A 17,531-nucleotide genomic window follows, 5' to 3' on the forward strand; every position below is an offset into this window, starting at 1 on the left:
TTAAAAAGTAACTGCCCTCCCCAGCTCTGGGGGAGGGGAGCTGCAGAGAAAACAAACCAGTAGGTGCTGCAGCCGTTTCTAAGGGGAAGAAACTTGTAAATCTAGAGGGTATCTGAAGACTGTCACTGAGGGGAAATCTTCGAGGCAATTCCACAGCTGGGCAGAGAAACAGATCAGAATAAGCTTGAGCAGGACCAAGAAATGCTTTCCTGGGTAACTCTGGCCTCATTGCCACATCCCTGCCATGGGCACAGAAGGGCTGCTCATCCTTGATGGCTTCCTGTTGCATCGCATTTTCCAGTGTTTGAGTATTTTCTTGCACTAATTTATCTGACCCTCTATTCCTGTGGAGTGGACAGAAGAGGTGTTTTTATCCCCATCCATCAGAGGAGGCCACAGTGTAGAGATGCAAGGTGACTTCCGTGGTCATTCAAGTCGTGACAGGTGCAGAACTTCAGTGCACGTAGTCTGGAGCCCCTGCCCACTCTCCTCACCAGAGCCCACTGCATGGAGGTCAGGAACAGAGAGTTTTCTCAGTCCCATCCATGTTCTCCTTCTTGGATCTCTCCCATCTCAGCAGTGGGGCTTGGGGGGGCTGCCTCATCTACATCTGGGATCAAAGTCCAAGGTCATCTTCTGACTTGAACTCCTGGTGGGAAAAGTCCAGGTGCTTTAGTCCTCCTTCTGGGCCCTTCAAAAAGGTAGACTCAAGAATAGGAGATTCAGAAGGGCCTAGTAATATTTTTCCCAAAAAGACTACATGCCTGGGCATGTACACACACACGACACACACGGACATACACATACACACGCACATACACACACACTAGGCAGCAGAGCCTGGTTCCTTCCCTCCCCAGAGAAATGACCAGGATAAAGGTGGGACAGATGCTGGGCAGCTGGTCCTCCCCAGGGAACCAGCCCTCCTAGCAGATACCTCCAGAGCCATGGTTCCCTCCAGGTTCAGATCTGGGTGCCCGGGCTTCTCTCAGAAACTGGGGGTGAAGCCTGGAGTCTAGTCCCCAAGTCTTGTCTGCATCCTGACTCTGCACCCATTTCCTAAGAATACTCCAAGGAAGCCTGGAGGTGGGACAGGGCTGAATAAGTATGTAAACCGCTGAGACATTTGGCTACAAAGCTCCGACTTGGAGGTTGGTAAAGACTTAGAATCAGATTTATTTCTCCAAAGTCTCATAATGAAAAATAAAATTGATTAGAAAGTTAGAATTTCAGAATGGACGAGCCCGTCAATAAATTTGGGGCTGACTTCTCAGGGGATTTTTTTTTTAACACCAAGAAACAGATTAATGAAAAATAAAGATTCACTTGAAAGATAAGTCACTTCATTTTAAGACTCTTTCCACGAGATGGATCACCACTGCTTTATGACACAAATTTGCAATCAGCCCTATTGATTTCTTAATGCTTCAGAGAAATATTGTTAAGATTGATTTAAATCCTGAGTGTGCCTGTTTGGGGGGAGGTGGGGCAATTTGGAGAGGGGGGAGAGAGAGGGAGGGAGGGAAGAAGGGAGGGAGGGAACAAGTGTCAAGATTTATAAAAATATGTGAATATCTATATGTATGTAGCAGGGTATGCCTGAATGCCTATCCAAGGCCTCTGCCAGTATATTTTGATGGGAATGAAGGTGACGTGGTACTGTGTATATCACACATATACAGGTGTATATCATGGTGTAGGCGGCTCTGTGTATGTAGGCATATGTGTCATTGTGTACTGATGTATATATCAGTGTGTTTCAATACGGACGTGGGTATGTAATAGGAGAGTATATGTCAGTGCGAAAACAAGGGCACCTTGCAGATATATTTGTGTCTATAATAGATGTCTGTCTGAATGTGTGAGTGTGTAGATACAAACCCAAATTCAGAAATTTGCTCCCTTACAAACTAGCAAACAGGACTGCCCATTACAGAAACATTATTCAGGCATTAACAAAAAGTCAAGTCAATTAAATACACGCACACCTAGTTAATGAGTTCAAAACAATTATGTTAAATTAAAACTTCATCTTATTGCATTAACAGTGAGCTTAAAATGCAGTTCATTTAAAACATTCATTGAATTTTAAAAAACGGGCTGTTTTACTAACTTAATTGTTTCTGATCACACTAGTTTTTAGTACAATAGAAGGTGGGCCTTTAAATTAACTGCATTGTCTTTAAAACCCTGATTCAAGCTGTTTTTATATGCACTGGGGTGTGTGCTCTCTCTCAGTATATAGATGGGCAGGCCCCCTCATTAAAGGAGCCAGTTTCTATTTGTGGGTCTAAATGTTTCTGGCCATGGGTAGGTGTGGATTGGGATGTTTGCTTTGATGGGTCTGGATGTGAAGGGATATATTGGGATCCAGTGTGTGTGTGTGTGTGTGTGTGTGTGTGTGTGTGTGTGTGATCATGTATGAGAATGTCTGTGTTGGTGAGTGTTTACCTGTTGATGTGTTCTCTCACAGAACACCTATGTGTATGGCTGGTTGGGTATCAGGGTTCAAGCTGGGGGTGAGAGTATGTTTTCCACCCTCCAGGCTGATGCCAGTAGAGTTTTCTCCCTTTGCCTGGCCAGCTGGGATCAGCCATTCATTCCAGCCTGCCCAGGCAGAGCTCTGAAGTGTCCCCTTGTCACCGGCAGAAGAGGTGTTTTTATCCCCATCCATCAGAGGAGGCCACAGTGTAGAGATGCAAGGTGACTTCCGTGGTCATTCAAGTCGTGACAGGTGCAGAACTTCAGTGCACGTAGTCTGGAGCCCCTGCCCACTCTCCTCACCAGAGCCCACTGCATGGAGGTCAGGAACAGAGAGTTTTCTCAGTCCCATCCATGTTCTCCTTCTTGGATCTCTCCCATCTCAGCAGTGGGGCTTGGGGGGGCTGCCTCATCTACATCTGGGATCAAAGTCCAAGGTCATCTTCTGACTTGAACTCCTGGTGGGAAAAGTCCAGGTGCTTTAGTCCTCCTTCTGGGCCCTTCAAAAAGGTAGACTCAAGAATAGGAGATTCAGAAGGGCCTAGTAATATTTTTCCCAAAAAGACTACATGCCTGGGCATGTACACACACACGACACACACGGACATACACATACACACGCACATACACACACACTAGGCAGCAGAGCCTGGTTCCTTCCCTCCCCAGAGAAATGACCAGGATAAAGGTGGGACAGATGCTGGGCAGCTGGTCCTCCCCAGGGAACCAGCCCTCCTAGCAGATACCTCCAGAGCCATGGTTCCCTCCAGGTTCAGATCTGGGTGCCCGGGCTTCTCTCAGAAACTGGGGGTGAAGCCTGGAGTCTAGTCCCCAAGTCTTGTCTGCATCCTGACTCTGCACCCATTTCCTAAGAATACTCCAAGGAAGCCTGGAGGTGGGACAGGGCTGAATAAGTATGTAAACCGCTGAGACATTTGGCTACAAAGCTCCGACTTGGAGGTTGATAAAGACTTAGAATCAGATTTATTTCTCCAAAGTCTCATAATGAAAAATAAAATTGATTAGAAAGTTAGAATTTCAGAATGGACGAGCCCGTCAATAAATTTGGGGCTGACTTCTCAGGGGATTTTTTTTTTAACACCAAGAAACAGATTAATGAAAAATAAAGATTCACTTGAAAGATAAGTCACTTCATTTTAAGACTCTTTCCACGAGATGGATCACCACTGCTTTATGACACAAATTTGCAATCAGCCCTATTGATTTCTTAATGCTTCAGAGAAATATTGTTAAGATTGATTTAAATCCTGAGTGTGCCTGTTTGGGGGGAGGTGGGGCAATATGGAGAGGGGGGAGAGAGAGGGAGGGAGGGAAGAAGGGAGGGAGGGAACAAGTGTCAAGATTTATAAAAATATGTGAATATCTATATGTATGTAGCAGGGTATGCCTGAATGCCTATCCAAGGCCTCTGCCAGTATATTTTGATGGGAATGAAGGTGACGTGGTACTGTGTATATCACACATATACAGGTGTATATCATGGTGTAGGCGGCTCTGTGTATGTAGGCATATGTGTCATTGTGTACTGATGTATATATCAGTGTGTTTCAATACGGACGTGGGTATGTAATAGGAGAGTATATGTCAGTGCGAAAACAAGGGCACCTTGCAGATATATTTGTGTCTATAATAGATGTCTGTCTGAATGTGTGAGTGTGTAGATACAAACCCAAATTCAGAAATTTGCTCCCTTACAAACTAGCAAACAGGACTGCCCATTACAGAAACATTATTCAGGCATTAACAAAAAGTCAAGTCAATTAAATACACGCACACCTAGTTAATGAGTTCAAAACAATTATGTTAAATTTAAAACTTCATCTTATTGCATTAACAGTGAGCTTAAAATGCAGTTCATTTAAAACATTCATTGAATTTAAAAAAACGGGCTGTTTTACTAACTTAATTGTTTCTGATCACACTATTTTTTAGTACAATAGAAGGTGGGCTTTTAAATTAACTGCATTGTCTTTAAAACCCTGATTCAAGCTGTTTTTATATGCACTGGGGTGTGTGCTCTCTCTCAGTATATAGATGGGCAGGCCCCCTCATTAAAGGAGCCAGTTTCTATTTGTGGGTCTAAATGTTTCTGGCCATGGGTAGGTGTGGATTGGGATGTTTGCTTTGATGGGTCTGGATGTGAAGGGATATATTGGGATCCAGTGTGTGTGTGTGTGTGTGTGTGTGTGTGTGTGTGTGTGTGATCATGTATGAGAATGTCTGTGTTGGTGAGTGTTTACCTGTTGATGTGTTCTCTCACAGAACACCTATGTGTATGGCTGGTTGGGTATCAGGGTTCAAGCTGGGGGTGAGAGTATGTTTTCCACCCTCCAGGCTGATGCCAGTAGAGTTTTCTCCCTTTGCCTGGCCAGCTGGGATCAGCCATTCATTCCAGCCTGCCCAGGCAGAGCTCTGAAGTGTCCCCTTGTCACCGGCCTGTCCTCACCCATCTCTGTCCCTCCATCCAGGAGCTGGCTTCAGGCCTCAGCTCTCAACACACCCCAGCCATTGGCCAGGATGTCAAGGGCAACGCAGCTCCAAGAGGAGCTGGGCCTACATCAAAGTCAAGGACTCTTTTTTTTTTTTTAACTTGTGGTAAAATATACATACCATTGTATTTACATAAAACTGAACATTTTAACCATGTTCATGTGTTAGAAGTCAGTGGCGTTAAGTACATTTACAGCGTTGAGGAACCGTCACCACTGTCCATCTCCAGAACTTTTTCATGATCCCAAACAGAAACTCTGTGCCCATTAAACACTAACTCCACACCCAGCCATCCTCAGCCCCTAGTAACCTCTATTCTACTTTCTGTGTCTCTAAATTTGCGTATTCTAGGTACCTCAGAGAAGCATCATACAATATTTGTCCTTTTGTGTCTGGCTTATTTCACTTAACATATTTTCAAGGTTCATCTACGCTGTAGCATATATCAGAATTGCATTCCTTTTTAAGGCTGAATAATATTCCATTGCATGTATAGACCACATTCTGTTTATCCATTCGTTTATCTGTGCACACTTGGGTTGCGTCCACCTTTTGGCTGTTGTGAAGAATGCAGCTATGCATATGGGTGTAGAAATACCTCTTCAAATCCCTACTTTCAATTCTTCTGTGTATATATACTCAGAAGTGGAATTGCTGGATCATAGGGTAATTCTATGTTTAACTTTTCGAGGAACTGCCAAACCGCTTTCCACAGCGGCTGCACCATTTTACATTCCCACCAGCGGTGCACAGGGGTTCCAATTTCTCCACATCCTCACCAACAGTTGTGATTTTTCATTTTTTGATAATAGCCATTCTAGTGGGTGTGAAGTGGTATTTTGGGACTCTCTCTTTTATTCAAACTAATTACCTCCCTCCCTCTCCGTCTGGTTACATTTTGTCTGCTGTTGCATTTCTCCCGGGCCCCTGAGCCCATGCCAAATGATATCCCTATTCATTCATTCATTCACCCATTCATTTATTCAATAAATATGTATTGAAGGCCTATTACATGCCAGGCACCATTCTAGACACTGAGAACAAAATAGGCAACACTCCTCATCCCCACGGCACTTACATCCCAATGGGGACAGATAGTCAAAGACATAAGTAAACTATATAGAATGTCAGATGACACTACTGCCATGGAGAAAAATAAAACCAGGAAGAAATGTAAGGAGCACTAGACAGAAGGCAGGGAGCACTCTTACACGAAGAGCTTAAGGAAGGCCTCATTAAGAAGGCGGCATTTCAGCAAGGACACCACAATGTTGAGGAGGTGATCCATGTAGATATCCAAGGAAAGAGTGTTCCCCTGGATGGAAATGTGCCTGGTGTGAACAGCAAAGAGGTGTGTGCAGGAGCATAGGAAGCATGTGGGAGAGGAGATGGGTCCGAGAGGCATGGGGGTGGGGTCAGATCGTGTAGGGTTTTGTAGCCATTGTAAGGACTTTGGCCTTGACTCTGGGTGAGATGGGAGCCTTTGAAGGATTGGAAGCAAGGGAGTGACATGATCTGACTTTGGTTTTAAGAGCATCCTCTCAGGGCTTCCCTGGTGGCGCAGTGGTTAAGAATCCGCCTGCCGATGCAAGAGACATGGGTTCAAGCCCTGGTCTGGGAAGATCCCACATGCCACGGAGCAACTAAGCCTGTGTGCCACAACTACTGAGCCTGTGCTCTGGAGCCCGCGAGCCACAACTACTGAGCCCGCGCACCTAGAGCCCTGCTCCGCAACAAGAGAAGCCACCGCAATGAGAAGCCCACGCACCGCAACGAAGAGTAGCCCTCACTCGCCGCAACTAGAGAAAGCCCACGGGCAGCAACGAAGACCCAGTGCAGCCAAAATTAAATAATAAATAAATAAATTTATTTTTTTTTTAAAAAGAGCATCCTCTAAGAATGTCACTGTGTCTGTCTCCTCCCCACCCCACCCCGTACTCACAGGCACCCAAGAAGGAGCTGCAGAACGGCGTCATCCGGGGCTACCAGATCGGCTACAGAGAGAACAGCCCTGGCAGCAATGGGCAGTACAGCATCGTGGAGATGAAGGCCACTGGAGACAGCGAGGTCTACACCCTGGACAACCTCAAGAAGTTCGCCCAATATGGGGTGGTGGTCCAGGCCTTCAATAGGGCTGGCACGGGGCCCTCATCCAGCGAGATCAATGCCACCACCCTGGAGGATGGTGAGGGCACAAGTAGAGGGTAGCGAGCGGGTACAGATCTCAGCTGTGGGCAGAGCCAGGGCTGCCAGGGAGGGCTCAGGGCCCTTCCCTGCTCCTGAGCCCCGTCGTGGTCCTGTGGTCCACACAGGCTCCCTGGATCCCTCCATCTCCTCTCACCCATTGGGTCCCTGAGGGATGCTTGGTCCATTTAGCACTCCGGGCCTCTCCATCCACTGGCTGGCTCTCTATCCATCACTTGCTAATGCTCTGCCCATCGGTCTCTCTATTGATCTATTGGCCTGTCTGAGCGCCTATCTGTGCACCTGTCTGACTCTCCGTCCGTGCTTCTCCCTCTGCCTTTTCCTCCTTCCTCATTCTGGCCCCTCACCCATCTGTGTCCCCAAGCTCTTTCCTCTGCACTCGGTCCTGTTTCTCCTCCCTTACATCCTCCAGGTTGGAAAAAGGGCAGGAGCCACGTTGCCTTTTTACTTCTGGGCTGGAATCTGTGTTAGGGACCTGAGATGAGACTATGGAGTTACGATATCCCAAGGTCCATGGACAGAGGATTTAGGGCCCGATTTTTAAAACTGAATTCTTTGAGGACTGGAGGGCACTCCCACTCTGATGAGTGAATTAAGGGGCCCGGTTTCTCAGGGGAGAGGGTTAGAAGGCAGCAGGAGCCTGCCTGCTCTCCAAGCACAGAGAAGAGCCAGCTGGTACCTGAGCCTGTGCCAGGAAGGGAGAGGAGATGTGACCCTTGATGTCCCCCAGAGATAGAGCCGGGCTGGTCACAGCCCCCCAAAGAGCAGATTTAAACAGAGCTTCCTTCTTGATGCTCCAGCCTAAAACCAGGATGTGAGATTAAAACCTGTCCCTAAATCTGAGCCTGCCCCCAGCAGAGGGAGGGAACTGACTGCCCCAGTAACATAATGCCATCACCCCATGGTCATCAGGATACCCAGCATTCCACCCTTTTGTTAAGCATTCCATCCTTTTGTTAAGCAATGCCCTCTCCCTGCCTCATTCTCTCTGAAAATGCAGACACCCTTGGGAGGGAGGATGCATCAGGTCAGAAACACCTGAGAGTAGATTAGCTGTACCAGTGGTTCTTAACTTTGGCTACAAATTGGAATTATCTGGGGAGTTTTAAAAATCCTGATGCTTCATCCCCAGAGATTTCCATTTAGTTGCTCTGGGGCACAAGCTAGGCTTTGAGAGGGGGCAGGTGTCAGTCGCCCCAGAGCACTGGGCCCCCGGGGAAAAGGGAGAACACAGAGAGAGGGAAAGGTGCATAGAAGGCAGAGAGGTACAGAGAAGCACCCGAGCTACACTGCCACCAGCTGCCCAACCCCCTCCACCAGCCCGAAGCCTCGCCAGGCCCCCCTCAGCCCCCTCCCTTCCATGATGCTGGCCACGGGCCTGGCCGGATTGAGGAAGATCGGCTTGTCGCCTCTTAGTACCATCAGTACCAATCCCAAGCAGTGCTCTGACACAGTGGTTCTCAGACCTGAGCGCACATCAGAGGGCTGTAAACAGATTGCTGGGCCCTCCCCCAGAGCTGTGCTTCAGCAGGTCTGAGGTGGGGGCCAAAAACGGGCCTTTCTAATAAATTCCCAGGCGACGCTGACGCCGCGGAGTTAGGGAGCACCTGTGAGAACCACAGCATTAACAGCCAGGTCATTACCTATAAAAGGAGCCAAGGCTCACGGAGGGTAAGAAGCTGTCCAGCATTGCCCATCTAATGAAGAAGAGTCCAGGTCAAAATCCAGGCCTGACCCTGAATCCCATCCTCTTTCTACTTCACCCTATTGTTACCCTGTTGCTTGGGGGCACGGCTGGATGCAAGACCAAGTGATGTGGATGCAGGATGCTCAGGGAAGTCATGTCCAGGGGCAACAGCCGCCCCAAGACCACCCAGCACACCTGACCAAACACTAAACTCCATCCACTGGGGCCATCCCAGAAAACAGCCAGGCCAGGCCCCCCTTTGGCCTCCATCAGAGCCCCACCTCCTTGCTTTGGGGGGCTGCAGTAGCGGGTGGGGGGGGGGATGCGGTGCTGGGATTACCAACAGGGAGAGATCAGCATGGGCTGTGGAGTCATTTTGCAAACAAAGGAGGAGAAGGGGATGAAAGTTTCCAGCAGCATTTGCTCAGCACTTTTTCATACTTAATTAAGGCCCTCGTTAGCCTGTCAGATCCTGATCGTTTCCTTGCAATATTAGCACTCCTCCTGGGGTATTCAAGGACCCCTGCTTTAGCAATAGTGTCTCTTCCATAATTATATTACCTTCATTTTGTTCCAACGGGCGATCTGTATTAGTTTATGACACTGGGTCCCTAATTACATGGTGCTTATATTTTTACACCTAAGTAATATGAAACAATAATCATTCTCAAAGAGGATCGTTAGGGTGATGTATTATCATTTAAATGCTCATAAAAATTAAGAGTTGCCTCTTGTGGGGCAACAGGATCTAATTGCCTTCCATCCAGCCTGTGCCTCCTTTCTCCCACTCAGAGCAAAGCAGACGTGGCCTTTTCCTTTGCCCCCAGCTCCTCAGAAGCCAGTGGAAGTGCCACCAAAGTTGTCACTCGCCAACGTGGCTCTTTGCGGCCTGGTGTCACCACTGTCTCTCATCATCATTATGCAGCAGGGCTGCCCGCAGCGGGTGGGACTTAGGTTAAGCTCAAAGGTAGGTCTCAGATGGAGAGAGTTAAAGGCAGGGCAGACCACCCAAGTTGGTCTTAGAGAGTGTTTTCCATCACCCAAGGCATTTTGGTGTCTTCAGATGCAGGGACAAGGGACAACAATGTAATGATCCTAGAGGTCCTAAAGGTGTCTGCGGAACCTCTCCTCCCCTTGCCCCAGGGCTGCTTGAAAGCCTCTTTCCTTCTTTTCCTTCCCTTCAGCTTGGTATGAGGACACAAGGGTCCCTAGAGCCGGGCCTTGGTTCAGACCCCGAGCTCAGGTGACACAGAGGGCTGGCAGCCACCAGATAAGAGCATCAGTTACAGATCCCTCCAGCGCTGGCTTGGTCTTCCAGGTTCTGTTACGTTCAGCGGACGTGGTCTCCCTGGGCTGTGGTGTCTACTGGTGAATCCCCAGGGGCTCATGCCTGGAGTTCATCACCTTCTTCCCCCAGCGTTTACCCGGAACCAGGAACGTGCCACCCAGAGCCCAGGAACCAAGCTAGAAGGATCTCTATTCACCCAAATCTCCAGGAAAGGAGACTGGGTTGACTTCCCGGTCACCAGCCCAAAACTCTTGCGACTCATTGAATCAGCAGAGCCTCCCACTTGTGTAACCCGAAGTTCCTCTGGCTGGGCAGCAGGGCCCCCCCGCCTGCGCATGGACGTGTCCTGTACCTTCCTAACCAGGCCTTTCAACTCTCCCCCCGCCCCTGCAGTGCCCAGCCAGCCCCCCGAGAACGTCCGAGCCCTGTCCATAACTTCCGATGTGGCCGTCATCTCCTGGTCAGAACCTCCACGCAGCACCCTCAACGGCGTCCTCAAAGGCTATCGGGTCATCTTCTGGTCACTCTACGTTGATGGGGGTGAGTCTGCTGGGAGTGGTGGCCGGCTCGTGGAGCGAGAGGCACGGGGTCGGTGGAGATCCATGCTAAGAGCTGAGCATCGTCCATGGGATGTCGAGTGGAAGTCCAGCCCCTCCTCCATACCTGTCATCCGGGGGTCAGAGCCGGGGCCAGGTTGGGTGGGGTACACATAGTCATCTCCCTGGTGGGGACGGACACCAGCTGCTCCTGGACAGCGGTATGTTGGGCAGTGATTTGAGGGGTGAGACAGGCACATTTGCTTTTCTGATGGAATGCATTGATATTAGGACGTTGTGGCCACGTCAGTCAGGGGACAGGTGGCGCGCTCAAACAGGGCAATTGAGGAGACTTTAATGAAGGCGCTGCTTTCCAAGGAGTCTGGAGGGAGGACGGGGCCCCTGGGACTAGCAGACGCAGGAAGCCATCGCCGCCTAAGCCTGAAGGGGCAAGAGGAGGAAGCAGGGTCCCCAGAACCCGGGGAGAGCCACCCCTCAGCCTCGGACAGCGAGGCATGTGGTCTGTGCGGATGAGCCGCCCAGGACCTGGAGAAGGGTGCCCGGCGGAGCTGGGGGTAGGAATGACAAAAGGAGAAAACACCAGACAATGGCCCGAGCCTTCGGGTGCCTGCCTTCCCCTGGGATGCAGTAGTCCAGACAGGCTTGTGTAGCCCCAGACACACCAAGCCCCTGCCCACTGGTGTAACAGAGCCCTTGCAGTGACCAGGAAGTCTGCAGTTTTGCAAGCCAGAGGCCCAGCATCCCAAACTACGGAAATGAGTGTGCCTCCCCAGATCCTCAGCCTTTTGCCCCTTGTCCCCTGGCTCCTCCCTTCTCTCCTGGAGGACCTGGGACTCCAGCTCATGGTCAGCCCTCCGTGGCAGCTGCCCTCCCCTTCCCGACCTGGATTCTGCTCTGCCCAGAAGCCCCTGCTGACAGTAATTGTCTCTCCCTGACACACCTCCATCATCTCCTCCCAAAACACAGAGACGGCCTTATACGATGAGATGGCCTCACATATCTGTGCTGAGCCAGGGATGGGGCCTCGTTTTCCAGAATTTGCTTCCACTTTTCTAAGCCTGTGGCTCCCCACTCAGCCCTCAGGTGAGGAAGGCATCAGCCTCTCTAGTCTCCAAAGGCAACATGGATTGATGGCCATGCTGCCCTCTTCCTGGGTCTTTCTCTGTCTCTAGTCCTAGACGGGTCCACCCCGGTTCCTAACCTTCCCAAAAAGGAAGGTCCCACCACTCAGGCCTCTGAGGTTCCCCTGCACCGACCTGGAGTCCCCTCAGGCTGGGCCTGGCGTCCTCACCCTCTGGAATCTGGCTGACTGCTGCCTACCCCTGGCCGGGCCCTCTGCCTGGCCTTTGCCTGCGCCTCTCCCTGAGAGGCGCCAGGGTAGGTTTGCCGGCACTAGTCTTCTACAAGCCGGTGTCTGGGGCTGTTTTCTGAAAAGCCGGTAGTACCAGGGGGAGGGCTGTGAGCTCAGGAGTCTGTCTCTTTCCTCCTCCTAAGGCCCTGGCCGTCCCATGGGACCCTCTCCCTAAGCCCTTCTTCAGAGTCTACAGCACGTTCCTTGGCAGAGCCAGGATGACAGGTCCTCGCTGAGCCCGAGGAAGGCTTGGCCCTTCCACCAGCCTCGCCCGCGTTCTCTGTGCGGGTTCTTTGCAGGGAGGGCGTCCTCAGTGGTGGGGAGAAGGTAACGGGGATTGACCCCTTATCCTCTCGAGAGTTCAGGGTGCTGGTCCAGGAGCGGTCAGGTGCAGGGGAGGCATCCTCAGCCTGTCATCCCCCGTGGATCCACTGCCTAGGGAGAGCTGAGAGCCCAAGAAGGTGCCGGGAAGCCAAGCGGAACAGCTGCTGACTGGCCGCCTGGTCCAGGCTCCCCTCCAGGTCCAAGGCACTCCTGGGGTCACACGGAGAGAGGTTTGGGTGGAGGACAGGGAAATGTGGCTTGGAGAGATAGACAGATGGGACTATCCTATGGGGAGAGTATTAAGCTGAATTTGGTGCAAGGTTGACTAGGGGCCAAGGCCCCGCTGGCATTTGTCTCTCACCCTGGTTGGGCCACTTGGGGAGAAATGTGGTCCGGGAGCAGTGCCCCAAACCCGCACCCATGAACTTGAGGTGGAGGGTCCCCCTGGTCGCCACCACCATGGAGTCAAGGTCTGAGCCCAGCGGAGCAGGCTGGCCCCGAGCCCAGCCTGACGGAGGGGCGGCGGCTGGGGGACCGTGGCCTGGCCGGCCTGGACCGCACTCAAGGGCTGCTCGTGTCCGGCAGAGTGGGGCGAGATGCAGAACATCACCACCACGCGGGAGCGGGTGGAGCTGCGAGGCATGGAGAAGTTCACCAACTACAGCGTGCAGGTGCTGGCCTACACCCAGGCCGGGGATGGCGTGCGCAGCAGCGTGCTCTACATCCAGACCAAGGAGGACGGTGAGTGCGCTCCTCCGGCCCCGGCCTGGCCTCGGACCGCGTGGCAGCTCCCAGGGCCTGTTGCAGAGCACTGCCCTCGAGCCGCCCTGCTGTTCACCCAAGGAGAAGGGTGACAGCAGAGCCCCGTCCTTTCTCCTGTCCCTTTGGTTCGCTGAAGGGTGACCCTGAGGACACTGGGGCCCTGCTTTGGGAGAACACAGCTTACCGTAAGTGGTGGTGAGGGGCTCGGGGACGCGAGCATAACCTTACGAGCCACCGTACCCCCTCCCCCTGCAGCACTGGGTCAGAGGCCGGATAAAGCCTGTCCCCCCACCCCAGGAGCATACTTTATGGCATCTGCTCCCCTGCAGGGTTCAGCCTGGTGTCCTCTGGATACAGGTGGTTGGGACTGGGGGAAGCAGGAGCATCGCCCCACATATCCTAGGTTAGGGACTCGGTGATCACCCCACAGAGGCCCCAGAATGGGCCAGGCCCTGGACTCTGGTGCGCAGGGGGCTCTCAGGGAGGGAACGGGATGTGCTTCCACTTGGAGCTGTGATCTCAAAGCCCTTCTCCATGGGGGCAGAACTGGAAGAAAACAGAGATAAGGAGCCAAACCTCAAGGGGAGAGTGATGGGGTCAGATGGGGGAGGCTGGGAGCTGAGTCAGCCCAGGAGGGATCAGGTTGGGAGAAGGGCCAGACTTCCTGCCTGAGCTGGAGCTGCACGCCTCCAGGGGCCCTGCCGGGTCTAGGAGGTGCTGTGTGTGGCCGTGCACAGCTCCAAGCTCCTCTTCCACTTCCTTCCTCACCGCCCCCCATCCCCATCACTGAGTTGATTCTAACCCTTCTGAGCCAGGTGCTGTATCGGCAGAAGAGTCGGTTGATGTTAAGTGCCTTGCGCGCACTGGGCGCTTTATCAACGGTAGCCAGGGTTGCCATCACGGCTTTCTTCCCACGCAGCCTCGGTTTTTTTCAAAGGATACAGAGACTCACAGTCTAGGCCCTACCCAGACAGTTTAGTAGAAGGAACTGGAGGGGTGAGAGGAGTTCAAAGGAGCGGCTCTAATGTGATGATGGAGATGTTCCCAGTGCGGCCCCGCGCTTGGTGACTTGGTGACCGGACCAGCTCAGATTAATGCTCCGTGCTCTCCCTAAGCCCCTCCCTTTCCATCAGATCATCCCCCTCCCCAACTTAAGCTCTGAGCAATTAAATATTTACCAACCTGCCCGCCCTACTTTTCCTGTCATTAATCCCCCCATCGAGGTTCCCTGGGACAGCTCCAGGCAGAGCCTCCTGCTCTTGTGTGGAGACTCAACAGAGATGGTGCTCAGCACCTGGCCCCTTTCAGGGCCTCAAGGACACACACGCACACACACACACACACACACACACTGGCACCTTCTTGGCCTCTAGAAATTAACCACCCAGACCCCCAGACTTTTTGTGTCCTATTCTGATGCAAGGCCTGAGTTGTAAGCACCTACACATGTTTAACTGACCAAGGTGAGACCCCACAAGGGTATCCAAAGGTCTAGGAGTACCATCCCTCCCTACAAGGAGCTGTTGACCCCCTACCCTTGAGCTGCCTACGGAGCCACGCACAGGGACACGCACAGGCAGGGGCCAGGTCCTAAGGCAGCAGCTTCACCCAGTGGAAGGGGCACTGGTAAACACAGCAGCCGTGCGTGCCCCAGCCCCTGCCACTTATTGGCACGTCACTTAACCTTTCTGACCCTCAGTTTCCTCATGATAAAATGGGGACAGTGCCTCATCTAGACGTTGTAAGAAACAGCATAGCTATAGAATCCTTTCTGAAATGTCAAGTTGCTTTATACCTGCCAAGAGCTGGCAATGAAATGACTGCTTCTGATGGACCCAGGTGCCCTTGAGGGAAGCCTAAGCTAAAAGGAGCCTGCTGTCAGATGAGGTCTCATCCAGAACAGTGGTCATAACTTGACATGTGTGTGACGTGCCATCATAAGCATGATTTAACCTTCCAACAGCCCGATAGGATAGGTATTCTTTCCATTTTAGAGATGAGAAAACGGAGCCCTAGAGAGCTAAAGCAACTTGCTGAAGGTCACAAAGCTAATGGGTGGCAAATCAAGGCTTTCTTGCCTCCCTAGCCTCTATACTTTCCAACATACCACTTGTATCAGTTAGGAAGCCTTTGGTTGATTTTAGCAATAAGCATATTTATTATCATATATAACAAGAAGTCTTGAGTAGGGCAGCTCCAGGGTTGGTTAACTCAGTGGTTCCCATCTTTCTGCTCTGCCATCCTCAGCCTGTCAGCTGTTCCTCCCATGATCTCAAGATGGCTGCAGCTCCAGGCATCACGCCAGACAAGACAGAGTTCAGGATGAGAGAAGCAGTCTCTTCCTATGGGGCTCTCTTGGGAGTAAAAGAAACCTTTCCCAGAAATCCCCTCAACAGGTTTATGCTCATTTCCCATCGGCCACAGTGGGGCAATATGCCTCTAGCGAAGCTAGTCACTGAAAGGAGAAGGGAATTATCATGCCTGACTTACTCTAAGCCTGATAAATCCTCTGGTGTAGGTGATGGAGACAGCTTTCTCTGAAGGGTGGAGGAGCACGGGTGACCCAAGCAAGAGTGAGACTCTGTTTGCAAGGAATCGGAAGGAATGATAGCAGAGGCGTAGGTGGACAGCCATGCCCGCCCCAGCCGTGCTGCTCCAGCTCCACCAGATTCTCCCATTTGTAGGTGGTAGTCATTACAGTTGTTACTCAGCTGACTTGGAAAGCAGACAGACCCACATTCCAATTCCAGCTGCGCCATGGGACAGATACCCTAATCTGAAGACTCTGTGACTCCGTACCCACCACTACCACTCCCTCTCAGGAATTTGCACTTTGCCAAAGGAAAAAAATTACCAGAAAATTTAGAGAAAGGCAATACATAAAAAGACAAAATGCAAACATATCAATTCAAGCTCATTTCCTAAGTCCAGATCTCTCAGTCTGAGCCTGGTTTCAGGCTGGCCTGGCTGCACTCAGTTCATGAGCTATAAAACCTCTTGCCTACCACTTGTCTCCCCTGTGAATACCAGACCTAGCTACATGGCCTCGGAGTGCAAAGTTGGGTTGGATTTTAGACCACTTTAAAGGTCTTTAACTAAGGAAGAGGCTTGAACTAGAGCCGCGTGTTAGGACGGTAACTCTTGTAGAGGCATGGAGGATTGATTGCAGGAAGGGGATGAGAGGATAAGGACTTGGGTCAGAGAGGCCTCTTAGAACCTGTGGGCATCTAGACAGAGCAGAGGAAGGTGTGCGCTAGTTCAGCAGCAGTGAGGATGAAGGGAGGAGGAGGGACACATTTAGGGAAACACATCAGAGGAGTTCCACTTCCAGGAATGGTAGACGCGGTAACTCAAACCCACTCTCCTCCTTGCTGGGACACTAGGAAATATGAATAAAATATTTTTTAATACTTGCTTCAAGGTATCAGAGAGCTGGCAGGAAAGTAAAGAGTTACTGGGCCAGGATCCAAGGGAGAATGGAGGCCCAGGAGGTGAGCCTGGTATTTGGAACAGCTCTTCCCCTCGGGGGCATTTGCTGAATCTGGAGGCAGTGACGGAGGAACTGAGCAGTACTAGAAAGACATTAATTGAAGGTCAGGACCTGCTAGGGTGTGTGGGTCTGTCTGGTGAACCCTCCTCCCATCCCCTTCACCCCCCCCACCCCCGCCTACTTTGAGTTGAGACCATGAAGGGTAGAACTCTAAGATTAAAAGTGGACCAAAAGTAGCTCAGCCTCAAATCATCTCAGTCCTAGAAATTAGACTGAGGTGACCTCAGGTTGCTAGTGCCCCAGATTGCAGGTGCCTGTCAGAAGCAAACATGAATTCTCTCTTTAGGAAGATTACATCACCTGAGACCTCAAATTATTTCCACAAACTATTTTCAAATAATGTGTCTGGCATACAGTAAAAAATAATGGTGAAAATGTGAACAAAAGCCAGCAGAAAAAATAAAAAAGACAAAAGAAACAGATCCACAAGAGTTCCAAACATAGGTTCTATCAAATATGGACTTTAAAATAATTATTCTTAACAATTGAAATTTGAAATTTTAAGAGTATTGGAAGCTATCAAATGGAAAATCTAGAAATAAAAACTATTAATAACTGAAATTAAGAACTCACTAGATGGGTTTAACAACAAATTAGTCACAGCCAAAGAGATAAATAGTGAACTGGAAGATAGGTCAGAAGATAATATCTTCTGATATTATAAAGACAAATGAATGGAAAATAAAAGAGCAAATAAGAAAATGGAAAATAAAAGAGCAAATAAGAGATAGAGAGCAGTGATTTTCAAACCTTACTGTGCATACAGATCACTTGGGGATCATGTTAAAATTCAGATTCTGATTTAGTAGATCTAG

General features: G+C 50.6%; 1 protein-coding gene across 1 annotated transcript in view; it reads left to right on the forward strand.

Annotated features, from left to right (window-relative positions):
• Positions 1-17,531, forward strand: part of DSCAML1 (DS cell adhesion molecule like 1) — a 354,412-nt gene that overhangs the window by 312,731 nt on the left and 24,150 nt on the right. Inside the window, exons 17-19 of the mRNA XM_024131280.2 lie at positions 6,937-7,177; positions 10,566-10,712; positions 12,990-13,145. Coding sequence (XP_023987048.2) covers positions 6,937-7,177; positions 10,566-10,712; positions 12,990-13,145 — 544 coding nt within the window. The remainder of the gene's footprint in view (positions 1-6,936; positions 7,178-10,565; positions 10,713-12,989; positions 13,146-17,531) is intronic.

The sequence above is a fragment of the Physeter macrocephalus genome, chromosome 16 (genome assembly GCF_002837175.3).
Source record: "Physeter macrocephalus isolate SW-GA chromosome 16, ASM283717v5, whole genome shotgun sequence".
NCBI lineage: Eukaryota > Metazoa > Chordata > Mammalia > Artiodactyla > Physeteridae > Physeter > Physeter macrocephalus.